Source organism: Meles meles, chromosome 11, assembly GCF_922984935.1.
Source record: "Meles meles chromosome 11, mMelMel3.1 paternal haplotype, whole genome shotgun sequence".
In the NCBI taxonomy this organism is placed as follows: Eukaryota; Metazoa; Chordata; class Mammalia; order Carnivora; family Mustelidae; genus Meles; species Meles meles.
Window position 1 is genome coordinate 34,903,235 of NC_060076.1, and position 27,677 is coordinate 34,930,911.

A 27,677-nucleotide genomic window follows, 5' to 3' on the forward strand; every position below is an offset into this window, starting at 1 on the left:
CTATTTCCTTACTTCTGTCTCACTGTCCTATCAATTATTGAGAAAGGGATACTGTAATCTTTAACTATTATTGCAGAACTGTTTCTCCCTCCAGTTCTGTCAGTTTTTGCTTCAAATACCCTGGAAGTTGCTCCAGCTGGAGGGGAAAAGGCTTGCAACAATGATGGAGGGGGGTTATGGTACAACAACGGGTGCCTGTCTCTTCTTCTGCACCTCTGTATCAAAAGCAGCAATCAGTGATCCCAAATATTTGGAGGACAGAGTCCTCTTTTCCCATCTTAGTTCCCACAAGCTGATGCAAGGGTCTCCAGGAACCAGTGCACAGTGCCTGACATGTGACCGAGGGGTGAGGGATGGGTAGCTTCTGCTGTGCTAAGAGCCAAAACTGACCAAAATTGACTGCAATTTATCATCCAAGCCTTCCCCTAGAGGTTGCCTTCAATAGATTCCAGAGTTCCAAAATAGTTACATCAGACAGATTCTGCGTGCAATTACTGTCCGGGTGAGGAAACAGATTCTTGATGCTTCCTTTCCTGTCATCTTCTAAGAATCCTCTCTCCAAGTTCCTTTTTTTTTTTTCTTATACAGTAAAGTATTATGAAATATATTTGTAATTGTTAGGCCTATAGCTGTCTTATAAATTTTTTCCAGAATTTTCATGGCAAATCTTCCCTTATGAGTCTTCCCTTATGAGTCTCAGAATCAAGTGTCTACTTTCAAAAAGAATCTTATAGATACTTCCAATGAAAAAATTATATCTTAATTTAAAAAGAATATTGTCAATGATTTAAAAACCAGAACAACCTGAAATCCCTGGTTTTCATAAATACTATTAAAATAATAAAGATTATTATAAAAATTAAATTAATACAGGGGGGCCTGGGTGGCTCAGTCAGTTAAGCATCTGACTCTTGATTTCAGCTCAGGTCTTGATCTCAGGCTTGTGAGTTCAAGCCCACCACAGACCCCACTTAAAAAAAAAATTAAATCAGGGCCCATGGGTAATATCAGCCTTGGGCTCAGGTCTTGATCTAGGGGTCCTGGAATCAAGTCCTGCTCCCTGCTCAGCAGGGAGCCTGCTTCTCCCTCTCCCTCTGCAGCTCTCCCTGCTTGTGCTCTCTCATTCTCTCTGTGTGATTCTAAATAAATAAATAAATAAATCTTTAAAAAATTAAATTAATACAGAAGTATATAAGGACTCAAAATTAAACAAACATTTCCTTATCACCTCCTCCTTCACTGAGGTAACTACTATGAATAGTTTGATTGAATCCTTGATACTTAACGGTATCTTTACAAACTTTTATGTGTACCTCCACAGGCAGGTTTTTATTAATTTTGTTTTATATGTATTGGGATCATTAGAGATGAAGGAGCAATAATATGTACAGATCAATTTTCTGTAATCCTCTGTAGATGCACACTCAGATTGTTTTTTTTTCTTCTACCAACAGCTGTGATCAAAAGCCTCTTGTATATATTTCCACATTTGTATATTTCAGAATACATTTCTAGAAGGAATTGCTAGCTAAAAGGGAATGAACGCACATTTTAAATCTTGAGAGATACTACCAATCTTCAATAAGAGCATCAATGATACTCCCACCAACAACATAGCAGGGGCATTTTCACACTTTCCTAAGTTATAAATACATAGATCTTTTTAATTTTTCCCAGTTTGTAAATCCGAGGTACCTAGCTCACAGCATTTTTGTAAGGATCCTGTATATGAAAGGACCTCTCACATGGCCTAGGTTATTGTCAGAATTCCTACATATAATTTTACTGCCCAATCTGCAGTAAAATACGTGTGGGGACTCTAAAACGTCAGGCAATCTTTTTTTTTTTTTTTTTTTTTATTTAACAGAGAGAAATCACAACTAGGCAGAGAGGCAGGCAGAGAGAGAGGAGGAAGCAGGCTCCCTGCGGAGCAGAGAGCCTGACGTGGGGCTCGATCCCAGGACCCTGAGATCATGACCTGAGCCGAAGGCAGTGGCTTAATCCACTGAGCCACCCAGGTGCCCCTAAAACGTCAGGCAATCTTAACAGAATTTACCATCAGACTTCATTGAGGCCTTAAGGAAATAAATCCAAAGGGCAACTTTTCCAACCTATAACGCCCGAATGGATGGATCAGCCATAATGGTACTTAGGTAGGTATTAAGTTCTGAAGAAATGGGGTGTTCCATTTTTAAAGTCTCCCCCTACCCCCGCCCCACCCCGAAAAGAACCCAGCGGCGATCGCCAGCCTGCCTTTGTCTCCCGAGCCACGCACAGCTCCCGCCGGAAGGGCCCTCACGGGCTTGCTTCTCTCTTCACAGAGGAAGGAGGGCTTCCTCCCCGCCCAGGGCCCGGCGGCCCCGGGACGCTGCTCGGGCTCTGCATCCGGGCTTGCCGGGGAGCTCGGGAGCCACCCCAGAGCCGGCTCTCTTCTGACAGCGTCCCGCGTAAGTCCGCGCGAGCCTTGCACGTCGGTTCTGGAGCCGGCAGGCGGATCCCACCTGCAGCACCGACTGCGCAGCGAAGGGACCCCCGCCGGACGCCTCCGGCACCCGCGGTGGGAGACGCCGCCGCTGGGACCGGACGTAGGGCGGGATCGCACCCAAGTGCTGGCAGACAGACCGTATTTTGGGGTCAGCGATTTTAGCCTGGATTTTGGTCTAATTCAACCACACAGCGTCTCGGGATTTTATTTTTCCCAAAGCCTACGAGATGGGAGGGACTCGAGCCCCGGCCCGCTGCGGCTGTGGGCTTCGGGGAGCGAGCGGGCGGTCACGGAGCGGCCAGCCGCCGCGAGGGTGGGGAAATCCTTCAGGTTCAGCCAATGGTGGGACACACTCCCCGGCGGCCTAGCCTCGCGGCTCGGGCAGAACGCAGGCAGCCGCGACTGCGATTGGCACAATGAGGCGGAAAACCCGCTTACCTCAACCATAACGGCTCTCGATTGGCTGCAGCCCACGGTCTCTTTTCTACAGTCCAAACCTAGAGCCGCTTAGTGATAAATCCCGCCTTAAAAGGCGTTTGATAACAGTTTTACGTGTTGTAAGGCAAATGGTGATTGGTCACAGCGCTCACGGATTCGGTCGGTAGTAAACACAGCGAGCTCCTGGGGCCGTCGATTGGTCGGCGTTCCGGGGGCCGAGTAAATTCCTCCGGAGTCCGCGCGCCTGCTGGCTGCCCTTCTGCCCCGGGCCCCGCCCCCGCCCCTTCTCATTGGCTGTAGCTCGGCTGGGGGGCGGAGGAATGGAGCGGAGTAGGCTCTCTCGCGGGCGTCACTTCCGTTTACTGTCGGCTGCCGCCGCGGTGTTCTCAGAGTGCGGCGGCGAACGGGCTGAAGGAGCTGGGGGACGAGAGGCGGGGTGGGCGGAAGGGGAAGGAAATCCCATCGCGGAGACGCCGGCCTGGACGTTCCCGCCTCCTCCGACACTGTCAGGCCGGATCGGAGAAGGGTCACCGCCTCCTCCAGCGAGCAGGGGGGCGGAGCCCGGCTCAGGTGAGGCGACCCTGTCAGCACCGGCGGCGGTGGAGCGCGCGGGCGCGCTCACGTGGAGACCGTTGAGCTCCGGGAGAGCTAGGCGGGCGGCGCGAGCCGGCTCGCTCCTAGGCGTTGGGGCGCGCGCAGACGCGGACCAGTGACCCCCGCCCACCCTGCCGGTCTTTCTGAAGGGGTATTGTTACCCTTCGGAGCCGTGGGGCCAGGCGGGTGGGAGGCGGGTTCTTCTGCGCAGGCGTCCCCCAGGTCCCGACGCCAGGCTGTCTGCCGGGTGGGGCGGGGGCTCTTGCCCCCATGGAGACGCGGGCTGGCGATGTTGGTTGCCGGGGTGGGGTGGGCAAGGCCCAGGACCTAAAGGCCGGCGGGTTAACAGAGGATCTGCCGGCCAGCGGGATGGGGTCGGTGGCTTCGTTGCCCTCTTCCTGGGTCTGAGCGTCGAGGTTTTTCTTTCACCCGAGCGAGACCAAGGCGGTCTGGAATCGGGGACCGGCGGTTGACCCTGCAGGGGTGGAGCCAGTCTTTTGGAATGCCCCAGCTTGTTATCTGAGAACTGAACTGTTTCTGGGCATTTATTGAATGTCCACTTTTTCCAGGCTTCGTGCTAGGAGCTATGGGGGTTGGAGCGGTAAAAACAGCCGTTCCCCCTCTTCCCCTTGTTTGGAGGACAGATTTGGACGTAAATGTTAACATCAGGCAGTGAATTAAAGGGGGGGGGGTGGAAGGTCATTTTTTTGCCTTACAAAAAAACAGGGGAAAAAAGGTTGTTATAAAATCAGTCTGCATTCTGCCCTAGTGGAGAGTATTGTAAGGAGCTAAGTTCTCTATAGGAGACAAATCCTAAGTGTTTATTCGGAGGAAAACGTTTACGGAAAAGAACAGTAAAGTCTTGATCAGTAAGTAATATGCTCCGGTTCTGGTTAATTTGAGTGAATAGAAGGAACCCTTCGCCTTCAAAATTGGAGACAAAACTTTTCCCCTAATACATTCATATACTTTTTGGTTGTAGTAAGTAAAAGATACTGGGATCTTTAGAGGTTGAAGAGACTGCTGTGCGTTAGTCATTGATGATTTGCTATCCCTGTGCGGACTCTTGAGCCTTAGATCACTAAAAAGGTGTGCTGGCCGCCTAGTTGTCTTCTCCAGAACTTGCTTTCATTTGCTAATCCTGCGCTTTCCGAGAGGAGGGTGGTTGGCAGCAAGCTAAAAGAGCCGAGGTAGGGGAAGAAAGAGACCAGTTGCGCAGAAAAAAAAGTTTTAGAGAATGGCCCCTAAACCAAGGGAAGGCCTGCTGCTATTGCTTTAACTCCAGCTGGAAATTCCAGCAAACTTGGGAGGACTGGCCTGGGCACCACTGCCAGCTTGGTGACCTGCCAGGTAAGACTAACTGGTTGGAGACCTGTTCTGGGTCCTTGTGTTTTGCTGAATAAATGAACCCAGACTTTTTAGAGTTCTGAAGTCTTGTTTTTGATGTGTTCCTTTTTGTTCTAAAAATTGTCAAAACATAGTTAGCTGGGGATGCTGGCAAGCTGTATTCTGGTTAATTGAGGTAGCTCTAGCGAAATTCTTAATGTGATAAGATTTGGAAGAAAAGCATCTAAGAGTAGGGTGTTTTCCTAAATTTAGAGATCAGTGCTCTCAAAAGAGACTTTGTTGAAATACTGTTACAAAAAGGTGAAGTCATTTTTAAAAATCACTTTGATAAAAAATGCATCCAAATGTTTTAATACTTAAAGTACCGACCACTGAGGTACCTGGGTGGCTCGGGTAAGTGCCCCCCTTGATTTAGGCTCTGGTCATGATCTCAGGCTAGGTTCAGTGAGATTGAGCCTGGGTGGGGCTCTGCGCAGGGTGTGAGCATGCTTAAGATTCTCTCTCTCCCTCTGCCTTTCCCTTCCCTAAAAAATAATAATAAAATTAAAAATATAAAAAATAATAAAGTACTTAACATGAATTATATTGAATTGGAATTCTTCGGTGGGGGTGCAACTTAAAACTGTCTTACATAGAGTGAGACAAAGCTTGCTGTAGTGCCCACACAGTATCTTGAATTTTCCTCAGTTTCTCTTTGAAATGGAAAAAGAAAATTTAAGATATTGAGTCAGTGGTAGCTTTCAACTTGTATTTTTTAAATGCATATTTGTTGTGAACAAATATTTTTCTCCGTCAGTTTCAAACATATATTTCTCTTTTACCGTACTGAACATTTCGCAAATATGGACATTGAACAGTAGGAGCCAAATTTTGTTAGTGTAGCAGGTGGGCTGCAGTGTAACACTACACTGCACCTTTTGTCTGAGTATGGAGTGAACTTCTCGTCTGCTTACAGACCAGCTGTTTCTGAGTGAACTGTGGCTCTTACAGTTGTTTTCATCATTTTTATCACTGAATAGTGGCTTTTCATCTTAAGGTCCAAATTTGGGGGGGAGCCTTTCATTTGATTAGTTATACATATATATGCTAAAAGCTTTGATTTGTCTTTCTGACAGCTCCAACAGATTAGGAATTGTGTTGGAGTACTGATTTTTTTTGTACTGTAATAGGCATATTTGTGCTGTACACTGAAGGCTCTATGCACAGCTTATATCAAGGAGCTGGGACTTGGGCTCCATGTCTTTGAGGGTAGAGTATTTATGTAATTGGAATTTTTCTGCACAGGAGATTTGACACTTCTCTCCCATTTATTTATATAAGCAGTCTATATCAGTATGGATCTATGGATATTTATATATTTGGGGTATAATCCAGTACTATTTTATTTATCTTTTTGCTCATGTTGTTCCAGTTTTGGCCTTTGGGAGCGCTTCTGTTGGGTCCCATGTCCCTTTCACATACTTCCATTTTCATGTTTGTTTGTTTGAAGCATTTCCTGAGTTTTTGACACTGTAAGATACTGCAGGCTTATCTTGTATATTTTCAGCCCCAGTACTAGAATCAGCCATTTCTCCAAAGAGCACTAGTTCCTTTTGTAGAAAATCGTATTTGAAACCAAGATCTGGGTACCAGGATGCTCACAGTGGTATTGATTTACATTTCTTTGAAAATCTCTTCCATGTCTAGGTTAATAGAGGACAGGTGGATTCTCTTACCTGCTTTTGTATTCAATTTGTTGTGATACAGTCTTGATTAAAGTATGCCAAAAAACACCCAGAGTCACACAAATATGTACTTGGAAAAGGGAAGAGTATTTTAGTAGCTTTTTCAAATAACTCTGGATATTTTGATACTGTAACAGAGCTCAGCAAATGGTATTTTCTTAAGTGCTTGGTTAGTAGCAGTGTGTAATCTGAAACCATGTCAACAAACTTTTTGTATTCTTTTACATTGAAATACATTAGTTTGCATCTTGGCTTTGAATGAATTTTTTTAATCCATAGCTTATTTTTTAACATCACACTTTATAACATTGGTCATTTGGAACATACTCATTTACTGGCTTATGCAGATCTTCCAAATGTTGATGCATTTTTAATATATATAAAAAAATTACATTCTATTAATATCACCAGTAATCTCACTGGATTTGAGCACTGGGAAACTGGGAAACTCTCAGTGACATATATAAATTTTCCAAAATTCCAATTTTTACCTGACAGCTCAAATTTTATCATAGGCAACAAATACTATAATGTATTATTTTTTATATAATATAATGTAAGTTGTTTTCCTTGAAATGACAAGCTCATTTCATTCCTCCTTAAAGAATATCTGGCAAATACCCAAGTCTAAATGTCTAAATAACCATATTTGTCATTCTTCTTCCAAGTTATAATGGTGCTCCATGAAAAAGGCAATTAGTTTAGCTTACAACTCAGAAACTGCACAAGGACTTTTCCTTGCATTGCATTTTTAGTGTGCAGCACAATTACTTCACGTGTACTTTCCATTTCATCTCACATAATGTTAAAAAAGACATGTATTCGAGAACTGAAACAATAACGAAGGGAAGGGGAGATTTGGTCCCCTGTAGCATCAGCATTCTTATAGAAGTGGCTGTGGCCAGCACACGCAGAGACAGCATTCTGGCCAGATTGTTCCTGCTGCGCAGTTCAAGCTCAGGTGTCCAGTCTTCCCATCAGTTCTTTCAGCAGCTTACTGTTATGCTTAGGTTAGCTAGAAACTGTTATTGCAACCAAGAACCCTGATTCTTACTGTGCTCAGGCCATCAAAAATGGAATTAAAAAAATTTTTTTTACAAAAGTTACCTGAAAAGTGATGATAGTCTTCAGTTGAAAATTATATGCCTCTTTGTTAACTTTTCCGACAACATGTGGTGATCGTTAATATCAGTTATGAGCATTCGCTATCCAATACCTGCCATTCTAGCCTTACCTGCTTTCCAGCCAGAATAGATACGCTGTCTCCCCTACCTCAAACCTCTACCCACTTTTACCTCTGCGTGGAATGTATTTTACAGCTCATTTTATCCAAGTGCAAACTTGTACCAGTTCTGTTGTCAGGGCCACCAAGAAACTGGAAATAACGTCTGCCTTCTCTGAGCCACTGAACACACTTCAACTCAGGTGGCACTTAGTGCTCTCCATTTGATAATAGTTATTTTTATGTGTCGTGTTTCCAGTAAGCACCCGTGACAGGACTATGCTATATCAATCTCTGTTCCATAGCACTTAACCTTGAACAAAGCAAGCACTTCCAAACATGGAATGAATGAATTTGTATACCAGTTACACAAGCACCTTCATGGGCTGCTGTGATCTCTAGGGTTGTGTGGCGCCTCCAGTACGGGGCTCCCAAGTTGCTGGGCCTTTCTCCTTTAGTGGGTCAGCTGTCGGCCTTTTTTTGTAGCTGTCAACGTGTAGCCGCCTCTTGCCCTCCTTCTGGAATTGCTGTTGCTCATCTTCAATCAGTTAGGAAACTAGAAAAACTTGAATTTTGTTTGTTTAAGACAAAATACTATGTAAATGCTTGAGGGGCTTTCCTATGAGGAACTCTTTCATACGTAGGCTTTGATCTTTATTTTGGATATTCAGAGACTTTCTGAGTTTTGGCTGATTTTAGAGTAGTTGGGACTCTCAGGAAAATGACGGTTGGGCAATACAGTGTTGTCGTTCATCATTTATACAGTCTGTGCTCATTCAATAAATAATTTAATGAGCTGTTTATCAGACACTTTGCGGGGGGGAAGAGAAAATGCAATCCCTGCCCTCAAAAAGCTGTTTTAGTAGAAACAGCATTTTGAGTTTGTGCTAGGAATGTAAGTAGGGCACTAATACATTTCCTTATTCAAACAGAATTATGAAGTTCTAGGTCAGCTAATCCCCAGGAATTTTGAACTGGAAAACAAGGTGGCAGGGCAGGGAGAGTTGGAGGGTAGGGGAGATGGTAAGGGATCGGGCTCTAGCTTGAGTTCATGCTCACTTTTTAGTCCTTGATATAGTCCCTTTTTTCCTAGACCTGATCTGTCCAGTTTCTGAGCCAGCCCTGACGGAGCAGAAACAGAGAGATGATAAAATGAGTCAATGCTGACGGATCGAGTTCAGGGGTTGATGCTGGGCACCTGTGTGCCCACCTAGTCCTGGCCGTTCCCTCCTTCCACTTAGTCAAATCAGAACAATGGGCAAACATTCCAGGACTCCAAGACTTGGAGCTCTGTCAGAAATCCTAGACTGCTTGTCTGGGACCTTGCCTAGCTTTGTTTGCTTACACTTGTTTTTGTTTATATCATCTCTTAAAGTGGAGGAAAAATTCTTTTTGGTTATTCTTTTCTGCTAGGGTCTTATCTAGGATTAGGGATATTGAATGTTAAGAATCCCTTAGACTGTTAAGACACTTCCTGCAGGTGGCAACTTTGCAGGGCCTGCCTGGCATAGAGGCAGCAAATCACTCGATACAGTATTAGATGGTATTTGAGTATGGGTGCACTTTTCCTTACCGAGTCAGTATATTATTGAAAAGCATGTGGGTAGGTCAATATATAAATCAAATAGTTTAAAATGTGCTATTAATTGGTTTGTTCTCCTAGAACACAAATGAACTTTTTTATTAGTCTAAGTAAAGCATTATTAGGAAAGTAAATCTATTGAGAAAACAGTCAGCTCTTGATTATTCATGGTAATAAAATGAGCAGTGGTATAAGTGTATTTTCTTAATTATATTCAGTTTGGAAATTACTAAAAATCTGTTCCTGCAGATAACAAATATTGTAGTGTACACTTGCTATGAGTCAGACATACACAAATTGGTAGATTACTTGCTGTATCTCCTCCAACTCTATAGACTCAGATTGTCACATTTTGAAATCTTTTAAAGAGACCTGAAGCTTTTTTCTTTGGCGTGAAGGCTTCAGACAATAGCTCTTGGTAAAGCACATATTTTTCCAGCTCGAGCTCTTTTTTATGGCTTTTACACTGGACCTCTGAGTTGGCTACATATGCTTGGGAGTTTTGAATAACCATGATCTTGATTCATGATTCTCTTCCATCAGAGCTGAAAGTAACACATTTTATATCTCCCAAACTAACAGATTTTTTTAATACCCCTTCTAGATCCACAAAGGTTTTAAGATAGCCATGTTATTTAGGTTTTTCTGAAATTGTTTTAAACCTTATGTTTATCTTGACCAGGTTAAGATAAAAGGGGAATTCACTGGCTCATGAAATAGGAAATCCTAGGGGGATGGCACTTACAGTCATGGCTGGATCCCAGGGTCTTGCTGTCATCAGGACATTGTTTTGGGGGTATTGCTTTCTTTTGTATTGGCTTCCTTTTTAGACAGGCAACAATGGCCACCATCAGTGCTAGACTCACGTCTGTCTTGTAACTTGCAAGCTGGGTGAAGAGAGTCCCAGGGCAGATGCTGGTCGGCATGGCTGGGGTCACATACCCATCTTTGAAATAATCACCGGAGTCATGGGGCCAAATCTCCCTGGATTATTTGTTCACTCCTGAAACTCAGAGGTTCGGGGCAGTCTGGTCTACACCACAAGCACTAAAAATGGGTGAGAAGTGATTTCTCCCAAAGACCTAGTAGGCTGACTGCCACCCCCTACCCCCACAAGAAAAAGTGTCCCTTGGAGGTAGTATTTAAAGCGTTTGACTGTTGATCTGTGAGGAAGCATTAACAAGCTTCATGTTACTGCAGTCACTCGGTGCTGTGTAACAGCTCACTTCCATTCAGTGTTCAGTGGCTTGAGACAAAAATCATTTTATTACTACCTTGAACAGTTCTACGGGTTGCCTGGGCTCAGCGAGATGACTCTCTCTTAGGGTCTGTCAAGGGGCTGAAGTCAGACCATGACTGGGGCTGAAGTCACCTTGCAGGCACACTCTTGCCTGGGAGTAAGTGCCAGCTGTCACCTAAGCTCCAGCTAGGCTTCCTCGCAGCATGGGCGGCTGGGTTCCAAGAGCAAGCCAGAAAGAGCAGGCAAAAGCTCTGTTGCCTTTGATGACCCAGTTCCCAAGTCAGTGGGAATGGAAGAAAAACACTGTAATTTCTGCCGTAGTCCTAGATTTGTCTGGCGTCAAGGGGAACGAACACGGACCCCACCTCTCGATGAGCGGAGTGCCAGTGTCCCATGTAAGCAGGCATGCTGATGGGTGATCGTAATACGGCCAGGCATCTTGGAAAGTACAGTCGGCTTTACACTTTGCCTTATTTCAAGTGACTAGTTTTTATAAAGAACATGGAACATGAATTAGGTGTGAGTTGTCCTTATATTGACCAGATCGCTTTGTTGCCTAGTGTCTCATGTAGGCTCTCTGGCTGTCTTTCTCCTTTTCTGATAGCAGTCTGATTTCCCATTTGTGAATTATCTCAACCCACTTTATGCATAATCATGTTAGGTGGATAAATCAGCAAGTAGCCTGTCACTAGAGAAGTAAAAAAAACAGAAAAAAAAAAAAAAAAAACAAAACCCTTCTTCTTTGCTTCCCTAGCACAGTCGTGGGAATGCAGGTAGGTCCCTAAGCCCAGCACATAAGAGCTCTCCTAGAGCTTCCAGTAGGTTGTTTCTTTATTAGATTTCCAGCCAGTCCTTCTGTCTTGGCACTTAGTCTGCTTCCCCGGCACCCCTGCAGCCAATTCCTGAGCTTTTGGGTGGGTAGGGGGCTTCTGTGTAAGTCAGGTGGTTTTCTCCACTGCCAGGTTTGCATTTAGCTCTCTGGGCATGCTGAGTCAGTTTACACTCGTTCCTTTACCTGCTCACCTGCTACCAAAATGCTACTGATCGTCCTCTTGTGGGATTGTATCTTTGAAAAAACAGCAAATCCAAAAACTTTAGTCTCCTCTTAATGGGGGCAAATGCATGTGTGCAGTCTACCGTCCTCTGTAACTGGAAACCTTACCCACTAATACTGATCTGCCCCTCTCACTCTTAAGGTTGCTAAAAGACTGGAATTCTATGGAGCTTATTCACTGTTCTTAGGGAGTGCAAAATTGTAATTCACGTCCATAGGATAGCCATTCCACCACTCACACGTTGGTCTTTTCTAACATGGGTCCCTAAGTGTTAAAAGTGAGTCCTGCGAAGAGTGAAGGGGAGCCCGTAAACAGCGAGTAGCTGAATAACCACGTGTCTTCTTGCTTCCAGGGTTGTTAGCTGAATTGGCATTTGTTCCTTATTTGACAGGTTTTTAGTCTGCGTGCCATCATGAGAAATATCAAAAGCTTTAAAAGGTCTAAGCTTGGGCGCCTGGGTGGCTCAGTGGGGTTAAGCCTCTGCCTTCGGCTCAGGTCATGATCTCAGGTTCCTGGGATCAAGTCCTGCATTGGGCTCTCTGCTTGGCAGGGAGCCTGCTTCCTCCTCTCTCTCTCTGCCTGCCTCTCTGCCTACTTGTGATCTCACTCTGTAAAATAAATAAATAAAATCTTAAAAAAAAAAAAAAGGTCCAAGCTTGGCTGTCCACGTCCCTTTTCATCGCATCCTCTGTGCTCTGACTTTGGCTTCAGCTTTTCTAAGGTCTTAATGCTTTCTTTCTTTGTTCTTTCTATAGGATCATGGATTTTCCTGGACACTTTGAACAGATCTTCCAGCAGCTGAACTACCAGAGACTTCACGGGCAGCTCTGTGATTGTGTCATTGTCGTGGGGAACAGACATTTTAAAGCCCACCGCTCGGTACTGGCGGCATGCAGCACGCATTTCCGAGCCCTCTTCTCAGTGGCAGAGGGAGATCAGACCATGAACATGATCCAGCTGGATAGCGAGGTAGTGACAGCGGAGGCCTTCGCCGCACTGATTGACATGATGTACACCTCCACGCTCATGCTGGGGGAGAGCAATGTTATGGATGTCTTATTGGCAGCCTCTCACCTGCATTTGAACTCTGTTGTTAAGGCATGTAAACATTACTTAACGACAAGGACGCTGCCCATGTCTCCCCCCAGTGAGCGCGTCCAGGAGCAGAGTGCCCGCATGCAGCGCTCCTTTATGCTGCAGCAGCTGGGGCTAAGCATCGTGAGCTCAGCCCTCAATTCCAGCCAGAGTGGCGAGGAGCAGCCGGCCCCCATGAGCTCCTCGCTGCGCAGTAACCTGGACCAACGGACACCGTTCCCCATGAGACGCCTTCATAAGCGCAAGCAGTCTGCAGAGGAGCGGGCCAGGCAGCGCCTCCGGCCTGCCATGGATGAGTCTGCCATTGCTGATGTCACGCCAGAGAATGGGCCATCAGGGGTTCATTCTCGGGAGGAGTTCTTTTCACCCGATTCCCTGAAAATCGTGGACAACCCTAAGGCTGACGGAATAGCTGACAACCAGGAAGACAGTGCCATCATGTTTGACCAGTCTTTTGGTGCTCAAGAAGACGCCCAGGTGCCCAGCCAGTCCGACAATACTGCTGGCAACATGGCCCAGTTGTCCATGGCCTCTCGTGCAACTCAGGTTGAGACTAGTTTTGAGCAGGAAGCTGCCGCCGAGAAAAGTGGTTTTCAGTGTGAAAATCCCGAGGTTGGCCTTGGAGAGAAGGAGCACATGAGAGTGGTGGTTAAGTCTGAGCCCCTGAGCTCTCCTGAGCCTCAGGATGAAGTGAGCGATGTGACCTCCCAAGCAGAAGGCAGCGAATCCGTGGAAGTGGAAGGGGTTGTAGTCAGTGCCGAGAAGATAGACCTCAGCCCTGAAAGTAGCGATCGGAGTTTTTCAGATCCCCAGTCTAGCACGGACAGGGTAGGTGACATCCATATTTTGGAAGTCACAAATAACCTGGAGCACAAATCCACTTTCAGCATTTCAAATTTTCTTAACAAGAGCAGAGGGAGTAACTTTAGTGCAAGTCAGAACAATGATGATAATATCCCAAACACTACTAGTGACTGTAGGCTGGAGGGGGAGGCCCCTTATTTGTTGAGTCCAGAGGCTGGGCCTGCCGGCGGGCCCTCTTCAGCCCCTGGCTCTCACGTGGAGAACCCGTTCAGCGAGCCTGCAGACTCCCATTTTGTCAGGCCTATGCAAGAAGTGATGGGCCTGCCCTGCGTGCAGACCTCAGGCTACCAAGGAGGAGAACAGTTTGGGATGGACTTTTCCAGGTCTGGTTTGGGCCTCCACTCCTCCTTCTCCAGGGTCATGATGGGCTCCCCGAGAGGAGGAGCCAGTAACTTTCCATACTACCGACGCATAGCTCCCAAAATGCCAGTTGTAACATCTGTCAGGAGCTCACAGATCCCAGAAAATTCAGCCAGTTCCCAGCTAATGATGAACGCGGCCACGTCCTCATTTGAAAATGGCCATCCTTCGCAGCCCGGCCCTCCACAGTTGACCAGGGCATCTGCTGATGTCCTGTCCAAGTGCAAGAAGGCCTTGTCAGAGCACAATGTCTTGGTTGTAGAGGGCGCTCGCAAGTACGCCTGCAAAATCTGCTGCAAGACTTTTCTGACCCTGACAGATTGCAAGAAGCACATCCGAGTTCACACAGGGGAAAAGCCCTACGCCTGCCTCAAGTGCGGCAAGAGGTTCAGTCAGTCCAGCCACCTGTATAAACACTCAAAGACCACGTGCCTGCGCTGGCAGAGCAGCAACCTCCCCAGCACTTTGCTCTAACCCCGACCCCTCGATGTCGGGCTGGTGCCCGTTGTCCGAACGAAGCGGACGGCTCTTCTGGTTGGTGGTGAACGCCGTTGGGCTTGAGGCTCCCGGCCCCCCCAACGGCTTATCCAAATTCCGGTGACTAGTAAGTGGAGAATTCACACGCGGAGCGCTTGTGCCGCTGCTGCTTCTCGGAGCGAGATGCAGGCTTTTGGAGAGGGACACGATCCCTGAAACCAAGTTCTTCTGTAGGGCTGAGTAAAGCAGTCAGAAAGTAGTTTGTAATTCATGGCGTTAAAAGTGGCACATTTAAAAAATTAAAAATAGAAGTGCAAAAAAATTTTTTTTAGCAATTTTTGTAAAACTCTGAAGCATTAAGTAACTTTCCTATATCCTCTGAAGGGAATATTATACACCTGTACAGCGATGCAGAACGCACTTACGTGTAACCAGTGGCGAGCTTGTGCCTGTCTGAAAGGAGGGCCCTTGAGGACGCGCCTGTCCGCCACGAATGCTTTAAAGTGTATCATGAGCTAGGCCTAGGCCTCAGTACTGTATTTTTAATTTTCGTCTCCACTGCAGTCACAGACACTGCACTTTGATGGTGCTGACACTGGGTCCAGAGCGAGCATTCTCTGGACTGTTAGGTGTACATACTTTTGAAAACACTACTGCTGGCTAGATGTTTTAACAGTTTTTCCTGCTTTTAAAAACACAGTTGTAAATGGAGTATGGACTGTAGGGAGTGGCAAGTAAGGTGTTGTTTCTGTATGTGCTGTTTTAGCGGTATTTTACCCAACTTGTACTACATATGTTACAGTTCCATGTTTGGAAGTCAGAGAAGAGCTAGTGTTTGTCTTTGTTCTAATAACGTGGAGTCCTGTTTTGTGGGATCTTTTCATGGTGCATTCACCCTTCGCTGCGTCCTGGCTTTGGGGTCCCGTCCAGCCTGACACATCTCACCCGCAGCGGGCCCGCTCTCTGCTTTGCTTTTCTGTGCTCCCTGCCCCGCGTGGCATTCTTGTCCAGGCCTGCGTTCCTGTTTTTGTTGCAAACTAACCAAAAATGATGCTAATCCCTTTCCACCGTGGGTTTATCACTTTTATATACTGTAGTCTTAAAGTCTGGACCCTGAGCTTTTATCATTGTTGCCCCAACCTAAAACCGAATGGTTCAAATTGTTTAAAATCCAAACATGGTAGTGTTATTCCCAGATAAATATTTTCCAGACTTTGTAAGAAAGTTTGGCAGCCCAGAGCATGGAAGTCACCCAGTAGCACCTGAGATGGAGGACACAGTTGGGCCGCTGCCCGGGGCCTCTGTGGGTTTCCCTGCCTCGCTTCTCAGGGCTGCCAGTGGCACCTGTGCAAAGCCGAGCCTGGGCTCGTGTGCATCCAGGGGCCTCTGGAGAGCTCACGGATTCCATTTGGTTCATGCACGAACATGAGTTCATATTTTACACAGCTCTTTCAGAGACACCAAACCACTGTGCGTAATCAAAAGAAGTCCTTTGGTTCTTACTTAGAACTGTTGAGAAAGCAAAGTACGTGTAGCCTAAAACAATCAGCATGCGTTTTCCCCCCTTAATCTAGTGCAGTTACACGTGCAGTTACACATCTGTCTGTGGACAAACTCACATTGTTCATAGTCAGGCTTAGCATCTCCTGTGAACGGATTCCCAGGGAGGAAAGCCAAAAAGGAAACTTCGGTGATTCCTCTCCTTTCCAGCAGACGTGGGAGACTGCTGGAGGATAATGGGATCACGTGTGAAATGCAGTTGTGCGTGCGGCTGTTGTTAGAGTCGTGTTCTGATTGGATGTGGTGGGGGGTTCCTCATCTACCCCTAGACTAGATGCGGGGACCAGCGTCTTATGGGAAGATTAACCTTGGGAGGCAGGTAGGTCAAGGTGGAACACAAGAGAGTCCCTGCCTGGGCCTGGGGAGAGGAGCCAGTGGCAATGGGAAGAGCAGGGGTACTCTCCTTCCTTCCCTTCCATCTTGGGGGGGGAGGGGCCGGGAGGCTGTGCCTCACCTCAGTTCAGCCTCAGTGGACCTGGCTTTAGGGCTTGTCTCTGATACAGCGCCTGGAGCCCTGCCTCTCCACTGCTAGATGGAGTCTGGAATCTCTCATCTACCTCTTAGTTGATCGGTTTCTACATGTGAGAAGCAAGCTTTTGGGCCAGTGTCCTCATACATGCTATAGAACTTAAAAATAATTCACAGGTTCCCTGCAAAACCAGTCTCAGGGTTCCTGTGATCCGTAGTTTCTACCTGAATTAGAACTGGTTTTGGGTACCTGAATTTTGATTGGTTAGCCTTAATTATAGCCTGGCATGGTCATTTCTGGTGAGCAAGTCACAAGGTTTTATCAGGGCACCCAAGTCAGTGGTGCTATGCTGGTCAAAATTCAAGATTTTGAAATAAAAAATTTGTCACATTCATGCCTCTAACTAAATATGTGTTCTTTTTTCTTCGCTTAAGTTATTAAGGTTGAAAGAAAAAAAGGGAAGTAGTATGGCTTTCTCTCCTAACCCTGCTTTGACCAGTACTTTAAAAAAAAAAAACCAAACCTCCTCCAAAATACTCTTAATGGTGTCCATCACAATTATTGTCACTGCCCTCAATTCAGTCCCTCTGCTCTCCCTGCACTGTCTTTGGGCCTAAGCCATGGGTGTTCTCAGCACACCCAGTCCTCCTCTCAGACAGCCTGCTTCACCCTGCGCTTTCTGCTGCTCCCATACCTGCCTGCCAGGGTGAAAGCTCCATCTGCCAGCGGGGCTTGGCTATGGGGAAGAGCCAGAACCTGAATCCCTTGGCAGGAGCGGGGCTCTGGCTATGCAGGAGGCCTGGCCTCAGGAGGAGTAAAGCAGTAAGCCAGGTGGTGAGATCTGAACAAGGGCATCCACCTGGGGGCAGGGGTGGAGGGGATGGACAAAGAGAGCAAAGTGTGAAGGTGCTGAAACGGATTTTAAGTAAAAATTAAACTCCTACCTCCAATTATTCTTGGCCAAAACAGTAAGAGTACCGTGACTTTCCTGGTTCTCTTGGCCACGTATATTAATTGGATGGTCTAGGTACCAAGTGTCATGGTCACCACTGGGCCATGGTTGTCCCATCCCCGGTGAGGGACAAGTGAAGGAGTCGAGGAGGAGATGAGGGGTAAGGTGGTTTGGACAGGTTCTAGTATCTCACATGCTGGCGGGGGTTGGGGGGGAGGGTTGGGGGCAGAGCAGAACCCACACGTCACCAGATACCCTGATTTTAGAAAGGTAAGCAGATGCCCTTGTTAGCTTCTCCCAGTTACAGGCCCACACTGTCTCAGAGAATTATTTAATAGGATCACATACTTTTGGCTCAGATGTTTCCAACCACAAAAGCGGCAAGCCTGTGTATCAGCACCAGTCTTCCTTCTGCAGGATCAGAACAGATCAGACTTTTTTCCCTTGGCTCCCATCCTGTGGGGTCCAGATCAAGCCTCCGCTGACAGACTCCAGGGGCACAGTGGGCCTCCTGACCCTCAGCGGCTCCTGTCGCTACAGCTTGAGCTCACTGGGCATCGGCTCCCCTCGCAGGCCAGCCAGCAAGTTGTTAGCTGCCAACAAGGACATGGTGTTTCGGGTTCCATAGGTGGCGCTGCCAATGTGGGGCAGGATCACTGGAAAGGGGAGGAACAGAGGGAGGTAAGGGTGTTTCCAGAGCCTTAAACTGGGACCTGTTTTCCTGACCAGGAGTTGTCAGTGAGAATAAAGAGAACCTGCTTAGTGTTCTTTGATTTGGCCACTGTCCTTATGCGCTCCACTCCTATGGGGCTGAGGGTCAGGGGAACGATAAAGGGATTTGGGGCTACTGAAATCGATACAGGTGAGGTCACTTGTCCCCAAAGAACACCTTTTGAAAGCAGTATCCAGGGCACTGAGCTGAAGTGCTAGGCCTGCGGGGATGGGACAGTTTCCCCAGCTGTGGGCAACAGCCCAGATGTGAGCGCCAATGTTCCTCCTTTCAGCCTGGTGAGGACGGTGGGGACAGCGGAGTTTCCAAGGGCTACAATAATGGGGGCATTCCCCGTGGACAGGCAGCTAAGGACCTTCTGTGTGGGGTTCCATCCCAGAGTGTACACAAAGGACAGGGACTGGCTCAGCCCCTATATGAGTCTGGAGATGACACACCAGCTCCCTGGGGAGACAGAACTTAATATAAAGAGCTGTTAACCAGGTACAGGGTAGCTGGGGGAGCTGAAGCATCCACGTGTGGTACTCAGCCCCGCGGCATCGGTGCTCAGGATGCCCCGCCCCGCGTTGCAGTGTGCGGGTGTCACTAACAGCCTCAACATCTGTCCGCCTGTGTCCCCATGCTCGGTGCCACTCACGGCAGCTCTGCACCCGGCACCTCCAGACCGCCTCTAACTTCCGCGGGCCCGGGTGACTCCGCGTTGGGCAATCACAGTTCTCACCACAGTTCTTCAGGGTCAGGAGCGGGTGGTCTGTGGGCAGCGGTTCCGGGGTCGTCACATCCAGCCCAGCAGCCGCAATCTTCCCGCTAGTCAAGGCCTCATATAGGTCGTCCTGGTTCACCACTTCTCCCCTGGGAAGGACAGTGGTGCCTTGGCTGCCCCTGAGCTCCCTCCCCGCAGGCTGCCTCTACGGCAGAACCACCCACGGAATGGATTTCCCGATGGGACCAGGCACACCTGGCACCCACTCTTAAAGCAGAAAGTCTGATAAGCTACTTCTTTACAGTAAGTCTGTATAGAAACACTGAGAAGCCCAGCCCTACCACTCAGTAGCTGTGTGACCTTGGGCCAGAGTGTCACCTGCCTCTGTAAGAAGGGGAGAATACACCCCACTCCTAGGCGTGCTGGGAGGATGAGAGTTTACTGACCCACTAGTGCTGGAACAGGGCCTACGATCTGCATCAGTGTGGGGCCCCGTCCAGGTGTGTCTGCCCGAGAACGTGCGGGAACCATGGCATCGCGTTGTCCTAACTATATCCGAGTCAGCAGCCCTCCCTCCTGTGACTGAGCCACTGAAGGGAGGAAATGATTGGCTCAAGACTTCATGCTGCCCCCAAAGTAGTACTTGTGCAGTCGGCAACAATGCACAGGACCCCGCCCAGTCCTGGATCCGTGCAGGTGCTCTGTACACGAAGACTGAGACATGCTCAGTCAGCACGAGCCCTGCACCTCGGCATGTTTCATGCCCCCTTCCAGGTCACCTCCTTTGTGGCTAAACATTCCTAAGTACAGGGGCCTCTGGAGTGATGTGAGGGGGACCCCATGAAATCCCTTCATTTGCCTTTACTTGCCTCCAAACTGACTTAAGCAGGTTCAAAGGGCACCAACCAGGCCGTGTCCGGAGCGGCAGAAAGGGAAGGTCTGCCTCTGTAACATGCCCAGTGGCCTGAAGGCACCCTGGGGACACTGTGGTAAACCGAAGTAAGTTGGGTTTGAGTCTTATCTTTCCAGAAGCACCAAGGTTCAAGCTGTCACTAACTCAGACCCAGGCTTAGTGTTATGGGTGGTTGGCCTCCAAAGGGCTGCTAAGACCGTTACACCCAACTCTTTGCAGTAGAGAACACGAGCTGCCCAAGGCTGGCTGCTAACTCGCTGCTATCACGCCTTCACTCCCCAAACCAAGTCTGCCGCGTGCTACTGCCAGACCGACAGGCCACACCTGCTCTGGCAGCTCCTCCTCCCAGCCCGGGGCACTCTCTGGTGGCCTTTACTGGACTTCTGAGCTGGGTCTGCCTGATGGGTTGGTTTAGAGAGGGGGAGGCTCCACCCAAGGTGTCAGGGACAACCCACGGGGATCACGGCAGCAGGGACAGCCCCTCTCTAGGCTTTCTCGGTGCCCCAGGGAGCTTGGGCGGCCCCAGTGAACCTGCTGATGTTGACGAACACGGCCGTTTTCTTCATCTGCTGGAAGAAGTCCTTGTTGCAGAGCCCCTTGGTTGCAGGGGTTAAGGAGCAGGCCACGATGATGAAATCAGACTCGGCGGCCAGCCTGGAGGTTGACACTGGGGAGGGCAGGGCTCCGTGAGACGCCAAGTCCCAGGATAGAGAGAGCAAAAGGATGGGAGACCAGACCCTCACCTCCCCTTGCCAAACTCCCAAGATGCTTCCTGAAGGCCTCGTGTCCCCACAAAACCTCTGATAACTATACCTCCTGGTGGGCTCCTGATACACTGCATCATTTATCCAGCCCCCTGGTCTCACAGATGGGGAAACTAAGGCCAGAGAGGGGTGGGAAGGCCCCAGTGTGCCAAGGGGGTGAGGAATGGCTAAAATCCAGCTGCCCTCTGCTCACAACACTATGCCCCCTGACAGGGGGCTAGATTCATGGGACACAAGGCTGTGGAACAGTGCTCACCGGTTTACTAGAGAAACTGGGTGTCAAAGTTCCCAGCAAACCCTTACATCTGTCACCATCCAGGGTGCTCTGCCCAGGCAGGGACAGTGGTGACAAGGAACTCTGAGAGACAGGAAGCCTGGAGAGCTCTCAGGCACGGTGAGAACTCCCCGTGTGGCCTGGGTGTATCCCTGCGCTCTCTGACCGGGCCCCCGCAACCAGGGCCAGGTAGGTTAGCTAGTACCTGAGCGACACCACAGGCCCCAGCTGCACCTGCCCGAGATGCTGCCACTACGGAGAGAGACACCCCCTACTGGGCTCAGACAGGGGTCCTGCTGAAATCAAGGTTTTACTTACCAAACTCGGCCTGGAATTCTGCAGCTTCCTGAGGCCTGGGCTGGCGCCCGGTGTACAGGAATCTTTGGACGCCAAATGGCTTCAGACACCGAGCAATGGCCTGGCCTGGAGGCAGAGAGAGTCCTGGCTTGTCCCCAACCCCTCAGAGGGCAGAAGCAGAACTCAGCAGCTCCAGGGACAGAGAGTCTCTGGGGTGGGGGAGGGGGGGGTCCTTCCATCAGCACACTTCCGACTTTAACTGGTCCTGTCCCAGTTTAGCCAGCCCCCCCCCAGAGGCCCAGGCTGCCCTTGGGGGGCCATGTGACAGCCCTTCAGAGACCTGGAGACAGCACCAGAGCTCCTCTGTGGCTATGACTTGGCCCTGGGTACCTTGAGAGCCATTTGCTAACTATCCCTGAGAACTGGGCCTGGCACCCCAAGAGTGGTCTGACAAAGTGGTCCCCTCCCTCCTTGACTCTTTGCTTTTATTAATGCAGTAGGACTTCTTAGGACTTTCCAGTGGCATGGCCAAACTGCCAACTCACCCCAAAGCTTTTAAGACATTGTCACATGTCCTGCTCGAAAGACAGGCTTGGGTTGCTGGGTTTCCAGAATCAGAATGTGCCCCAAAGCTGGTGGGCTCCTCCAAGTAACTCTCCAGCAGGACAGGCACTACTAGCTGGCTGGACTGTCCATCCTCTCCACCACCACCCTCGCCTCTGGACCAGGCAGATGCCGGAGAACCACGGACAGCTGCCTTGCTGAGCTCAAGCCTTCAGGCCAGACTTCTCCAAGCAGGGACCCCTGGGAGAAAACTAGCTCTGGCCCATCTGCAGAATCACAGGTAAGCTCTGCCCCCCGGATCCTCTGGTTCCTGAGTTAAAGCTTTACGAGCCAAATGCCTTCCAGCAGGCCTGGGGGAGTGCGAGCTGTCCCACAGGAAGCCCTCCTCAGGGCCCCAACCCAGCCATTACCACTTTCCTCCCTTCTGTATGGAGTTGTGACCATAAAGAATCCTGACTCAACTTGCTTCCATCACCTAGCAAGTTCTTAAGGAACTCCTGCTTTCACTTCTTTTATTTTTTGCTTTTGCCTGTGTTTTAGGAAGCAGGGTCTGTCCGTCAGATGTCCCTACTGCATCCAAAGTGCACTGGGAACAGTCCAGGGTGGCCACTCTTTCCAAAGGATGGTCAGCACCCAGACCCCGGGCACCAGAGACACAGGAGACACCAAGGTTGCTGGTGCGGGCCAGTTGGAAGGTGGGGGGCTCACCGATGCGCCCCAGCCCGATGATGCCCACGGTGCTCCGCATGAGTCCATAGCCACACATCCACATGGGTTTCCACGAGGTCCAGCCACCGCTGTGGGGAGGGGGGGTGGTCAGAGCCCGGCCTCGGGCAAAGATGAAGGCTCTCTGTGAACACACGGACCCGGGACCCCCAGGCAGGAGCTGGGGCCCAAGAGATAGAAGACTCTGCTCTCCAGCTCACAGGACAGCCCATAGCACGAGTTACACCACGCCACTGAGCGCTGTGGATGAGCAGCTAGAATGATTCTTCCCTTAATGGCACTGGACGACACAGACTCTGAGGGCTGGGAGTGGCCTTTGAAGTTCTCATCCCATTTTGCAGATGGGGAAACCGAGACCAGCAAGGGTGGCCTGCCTGAGGTCACACCCAGCCAGGGCAGAGGTGGGAGCAGCAGGCTGTCAACTCGGGATCTGGGATTCCAAAACCAGTATTCCCAGTGCCCCAGGGAAGCAACACAAAGTAAAGTCCCAGGCCCACCCCACGGCCCTGGGTGCAAAGGAGGGGGACAGAGCTGCCTTAAGCCACCTCCGAGAAGGGTGCTGACTCCCGGGGCAGCAGGGTGAGCGGGACGTACTGCCCTCAGTGTCTGCCTTGGCCCCGGTCCCAGCCGCGGCCTGGGGCCCCAGCCCCTGGTCCACAAGCCCCAAGGGCCTGCACTGGCCCATCTGCCCGCCCCCCAGCAGCAGGAGTGCCCTCCCCAAGCCCGGGCGCACAGACCCAAACCCCTTTATCCGAAACCCTCAGGCCAGGCGTTGCAATTTTCTGATTTCAGAAAGGTTTCCCGGTGTATACTGTCTGTTGTATTCCACACCCTCAGCAGCATCTAGGGTGCCGCCTGTTGTCAAACACATGGGTTTACCGGCGGCAAAGCATGAACATTCACATAGAGGGAGAGAAATAAAGACCATCGATGGCATCCTGTCATTTCCAGCCAGGTCTTGCTACCAAAGGATTTGAGAAACTGCTGTTAGCTTTCCGAGCTGCTGGCATCGATGCATCACGAGCGACGATGCCCACCGGCTACTTCTCAGGGGAAGCCTACAGTCCACGCTCCTGCCCCTACTTCCTCCCCAACCGGGCAGGACTGACCTGTCTCTCCCTATCCTTCTCCCTCATGATTTCCCCGCAAAGCCACCATTCACCCACACTTCTCTTCAGCTCAGCTCTGCCCCTCATCAGTCTGGCTGGGTCTGTCCCTGCTCACTAGAAGGGGCCCCCCTGGGGACAGGGATCACATCCAGGCCAGGGGGACGCCAGGGCCTCAGGCACCCAGCTGCCGAGCACAGCCAACTTTCCCATCGGGTTCACTCACTTCTTCACCTCCTCAATGGCTTCTGGCAAGCGGCGACAGGTGGTGAGCAGCAGGGACATGGCGAGTTCTGCCGTGGTGTCTGTCAAGACATCTGGGGTGTAGCCCACACGGATGCCGCTACGAAGCAAAGATCTGGTGGCAACACAGGCCTCAGGCACCTTCACCAATTTCTACCTCTGGGACCTCTCCATGCCGCTGCTCTCCTCCCTCTTTGCATTGCCCACCAGGAAGCTCCGAGCTGTAAAGGAGCACTCAGGAACAGTCTGCCCTCCTTCCGGTTCGCTTATCTCCCCTCCGCGCAGGACACGAAGATGAAAGAGCAGGGTCCCAAGTCTGGGGCAAATTACTACTCGCCCTTTCTGAATCTCCTCACTTAATGGGAGAAATAATAATAATACAAGCCTTTCCTACTTCAAGGGGTTGTGGTCAAGATCAACCACCAGGCTGAACGGGAAAGGGGGCTACCTGACAGATGTGGTTACCCACAGCGTCCGACTGTTCGCGGCCTGTCGTAACTGCCCTGTGCTCACGCGGACAGAGCGAATGGGCACGCCCCTCACAGTCTCACTGGAGGGTGGAGGGGGGTACGAGCAAATGAATACTCAGTGCCCTTTCCCACTCTGGGGGCCAGCCCTCTCCCCAGGCCCCTTCCAGAATGTAAGCTGCTTTTACCGCTTCTTGATTTCCTCCAAAGCCAAGTGGTCAACGCCGACAGACATGGTGCTGATGACTCTGAGATTGGATCCTGTGGTGCAGAGAGAGCATTGTTTGTATCTCTCCTCCTGGAGTCCAGCCCACACCCCTGGGGATATCACGGGGCCATCTACCTATTCTTACTTTCTGAGAACAAGAGGAAAGGCTGACATCTCTGTTCCTGGGCTAGAATCCTAAGCAACCCTACCTGACAGACTCGACAATCCGACGTGACTCCTCTGTGGACAGACTCTGCGGCTCAGGGAGTGGAGGTGGCCAGCCCCAGTCACGGGCTACCGAGTGACAGAGCTGCGGTTTGCCTCGAGGCCTCAGACACTCAGACCTCCACGCTCACCCATGGGACTGTCCCTCAGTGAGCCTCCAGTCTCCTCTGACCGCCCCTGGGGCCCTGCTGTGGACACACTGAAGTGTCCACTGAGATTTGGCTGGGGCACAACCCTCACACACACTCTCCACGGGGCAGGGCGTGGAAAGCTCCAGGGCCAAGGCTGGGGCATGGACTGGCTTGGCATGGACTCAAGCAGGCCCTCCCCATCCAGCAGACTCTATGTCTGAGTCTTTCCTCCCAAGAGCTTTCTTTCTTTTTTTTTTTTTTTTCCCAAGAGCTTTCTAGGGTGACATTTGCCCTGGCCCAGGGCTGGGCCCCATGGCTGGAGCTAACACATTCTGGATGCCTGCTGGTGCCTGGCCCTGAGCTGGGCCCTCCTGCACAATACAAATGAGCCTAGAAGGGACAGGGACTTTCTCGAGGTCATAAAGCAAGGCTGGGGCAGGGATGGATGAGGGCCTAAGGACTCAGGCGCTCCCTCCACACCAGTCTTTGCCCCCCTGGCTCCCTCCAGAGCTTTGCAGCCAGGAGGGGAGCAATGCCTGTGCCACACCGAGCTGCACACACCTGCTTCCTCAGGACTAGTTTGGCAGTGAATGCCTTCGGAACTCAGACAGGTCCCTGCAGGCCTGTGTGGGGAGCCAGCCGTAGTGGACTGATGTGCCCTAGGGGTCCAAGACGCCCTCGGAACCCTCCCCAGCCCTGCCCAGCACACACCTGCAGCATCCAGAAGCCTCTTGTCCACTCGATCAGAGAGGAGGCACAGCAGGCCGTGGGCCCCCGCCACACCTCGCTCCAGCTCCTTGGCGGGGATTGGCTCATCCGAATCCCAGTGCTCCACCTCACAGCTGAAGACGCAAGATGAAGACCACTCAGAAGCAGGGCAGCGCCACAGATGCCCCCAGACTCCCAGAGGCCCCCTGGGACTACACTCCCTCTCAGAGCGAGAACCACTGCCTTCTGCCTGCTCCCGCCTCAGGACCCCTGAGTCAAGGTCTGGCGTGGGCAGCCTCAGAACTGCCCTGAGAGAGTGCTGTCACAGAGTGGAGGTCACCAAGGCCTGACAAGATCCTGGACTCAAAGGAGAAATTCATGGGGACAGCTCTCAGCTCAAAGCAAGGAAGAAACTGATCTCCCTCACAGGAGGTCTCATGGCCAGTGGGGAGCCCTGGTTTGAGGTGGGCCATTCCTGCACCAGCTGAGGCTTCAATGTCCTGTCCTTGGGAGTCCATGCAACGGGAAGGTCTCCGACTTGCACTCTGCCAGGAAGGCCAAGATCAAAGCAACGCAACGTGGAGGAGTTTGAGGGCATGCGTCTGCCACAGCTCGTGAGCCGTGGAGGTGTTTCCAGGGGAGCTGCCCAGCCTCCCAGTCCTTGCCATGTAAATCAGTGCCCCATCACATGTGGCAACACATTGGACAGCGGCTGGTGCCTCCCAGAGGCCCTTGCTGCAGCACCTGGCAGACCAAGCCTGGGCACAGGCCTCCCTGCAGCCTCCTTCCCCTGGGCCCAGCACTCAATGCTACAGCTGCCTTCAGCCCTCTCCCTTCCTCCTCAGTGCCTGCAACCTGGCAGGCAGCAGCAAAGGTTTTGTTACATTGAACAAAACAAACAAATCTGGTCTTTGCATGGGCCTGGTTTCTGAGCCTGGGTTCTACCTTCTCGCTGCTGGACCCTGGCAGTGCAGACCTGGAGGACACAGTGTTTACGCTGCGGTCAGACAGAGCTGAGTTTAAATCCCAGCTCCGCCACACTGCAGCTGTGACTCTGGGCAAGGCACTTAACCTCTCCCAATTCGCTCATCTATAAAATGGGAATTATAGGACCAACTTCAGAGTGTTGCAAGGATTAAGCATTTATGTCTACGAAGCACTTGAAAACCTAGCATACGATCTTCAATTAAAGGGTCACAAGATGCCCCTGCCAACTGTCCAAAGCGACCAGGCCAGTGACTGCGAAGGTCCCTGACCCTGCCAAAAGTGACCTCTAGGGTAAAGGATTAACAGCCTGGATCTTGCGTCACCCTCTGCCTCCCCTCTCCCCAGGCCTTTCCCTTCACCGGCACTGCACTGCACGTGCCAGGCGAGTTGCGGGCCCTTTGGGCCCGCAAAAAGTTGTGTCACTGCAACAGGACTGGACAAGGCTAGGCCACAGAGAACTTTCTTTAAGCCTTCCCAAACTCCATGACCGTCCAGGCCGGGCACGACTTGGCAAGGTCGGCTAAGACGCAAGCGCAGGATCCGGCTCCCTCCGGTCCTTGCACCGCTAGGCCCTCCCCACCAAATATAAGTGGGGTGTAAGGACGCCGCCCCCAGCCCGCCCCGGGCCGCCTGAAGACGCTGAGTCACCCTGTGTGCGGGGTGCGAGCAGCCAGGGGAGGGCTCGGGCTCTGCAGCCCCTTCCCCGACACCACCCCCAGCCCCGGCCCGGCACGGGGACTCGGCGTGCCGCGGAGGCGCGGGGCTCTTACTCTGCTGCCCCGGCAAGCGCCGCCCAGCCGTCGGGGGGGATCCTGCGGGTGACGAACACCTTCATGAGTCTCACTGGCCTCATCCACCAGGCAGCCGCGAGACACTGACCCGGAACGCCGGACGCAGGCGCGACGCCACGGAAGGCGGGGCGGGGCCTCGGAAGGGGCGGGGCTGGAGCTGGGAGAGCTGGGGAGGGAGAGGCAGCAGGGGCGGGGCGGGGAGGGGTGAAGAGGGAGATGGGTGGGGGCGGTAGAGAGGGGGAAAGGTTGAGGGAGCGTTGGAGGGCGGGCAGAGGGAGCCTGTGGGCCTCGAGCAGCGGGGGCTGTGTGTTCAGCGAGTGGCAGACTCTGTGGGGTGAACTGTGCAGCCCCTAAGTGTGTGCCTCGTGACGCTGTG

At 50.8% G+C, this 27,677-nt stretch overlaps 3 protein-coding genes across 7 annotated transcripts in view; 1 reads left to right on the top strand and 2 right to left on the bottom strand.

Moving 5' to 3' along the window:
• POLR1E (RNA polymerase I subunit E) overlaps window positions 1-3,009 on the bottom strand; it is a 29,013-nt gene extending 26,004 nt beyond the window's left edge. For 3 of the 4 annotated variants that reach the window (XM_046023971.1, XM_046023970.1, XM_046023968.1), the window contains exon 1: window positions 2,924-3,009. The gene's annotated coding sequence lies outside the window, so the exon portion shown is untranslated. The remainder of the gene's footprint in view (window positions 1-2,923) is intronic. The other variant, XM_046023969.1, reaches the window with a different exon arrangement.
• Window positions 3,010-3,311: 302 nt separating this feature from the next.
• On the top strand, window positions 3,312-16,902 carry ZBTB5 (zinc finger and BTB domain containing 5). 2 transcript variants are annotated; one of them, XM_046023611.1, is made up of 2 exons: window positions 3,312-3,493; window positions 12,443-16,902. In XM_046023611.1, exon 2 carries the CDS (start codon window positions 12,447-12,449, stop codon window positions 14,478-14,480), a length of 2,034 nt encoding a protein of 677 aa, XP_045879567.1. In that variant the 5' UTR covers window positions 3,312-3,493; window positions 12,443-12,446; the 3' UTR covers window positions 14,481-16,902. The 2 variants fall into 2 exon arrangements, with proteins under 2 accessions (XP_045879567.1, XP_045879568.1); XM_046023612.1 differs by lacking the exon at window positions 3,312-3,493 and adding an exon at window positions 4,304-4,386.
• An 879-nt stretch (window positions 16,903-17,781) lies between these two features.
• GRHPR (glyoxylate and hydroxypyruvate reductase) lies at window positions 17,782-27,408 on the bottom strand. The gene is made up of 9 exons (XM_046023831.1): window positions 27,281-27,408; window positions 25,527-25,657; window positions 24,440-24,512; window positions 23,768-23,884; window positions 22,418-22,506; window positions 21,167-21,271; window positions 20,342-20,477; window positions 18,916-19,046; window positions 17,782-18,120 (listed from the first exon to the last, which is right to left on the bottom strand). Exons 1-9 carry the CDS (start codon window positions 27,361-27,363, stop codon window positions 17,999-18,001), a joined length of 987 nt encoding a protein of 328 aa, XP_045879787.1. The 5' UTR covers window positions 27,364-27,408; the 3' UTR covers window positions 17,782-17,998.
• Window positions 27,409-27,677: the final 269 nt, after the last annotated feature.

What these genes read in the sequence shown, in the direction of transcription:
- ZBTB5 (XM_046023611.1), top strand. Translation starts at nt 12,447, where the DNA reads ATGGATTTTCCTGGACACTTTGAACAGATCTTCCAGCAGCTGAACTAC.
- GRHPR (XM_046023831.1), bottom strand. Translation starts at nt 27,363, where the DNA reads ATGAGGCCAGTGAGACTCATGAAGGTGTTCGTCACCCGCAGGATCCCC. An exon ending in CATCGGGCTGGGGCGCATCG is followed by an intron (nt 21,272 to 22,417) that starts GTGAGCCCCCCA and finishes CTCTGCCTCCAG; the next exon opens with GCCAGGCCATTGCTCGGTGT. An exon ending in GTGTTCGTCAACATCAGCAG is followed by an intron (nt 19,047 to 20,341) that starts GTTCACTGGGGC and finishes TGTCCTTCCCAG; the next exon opens with GGGAGAAGTGGTGAACCAGG.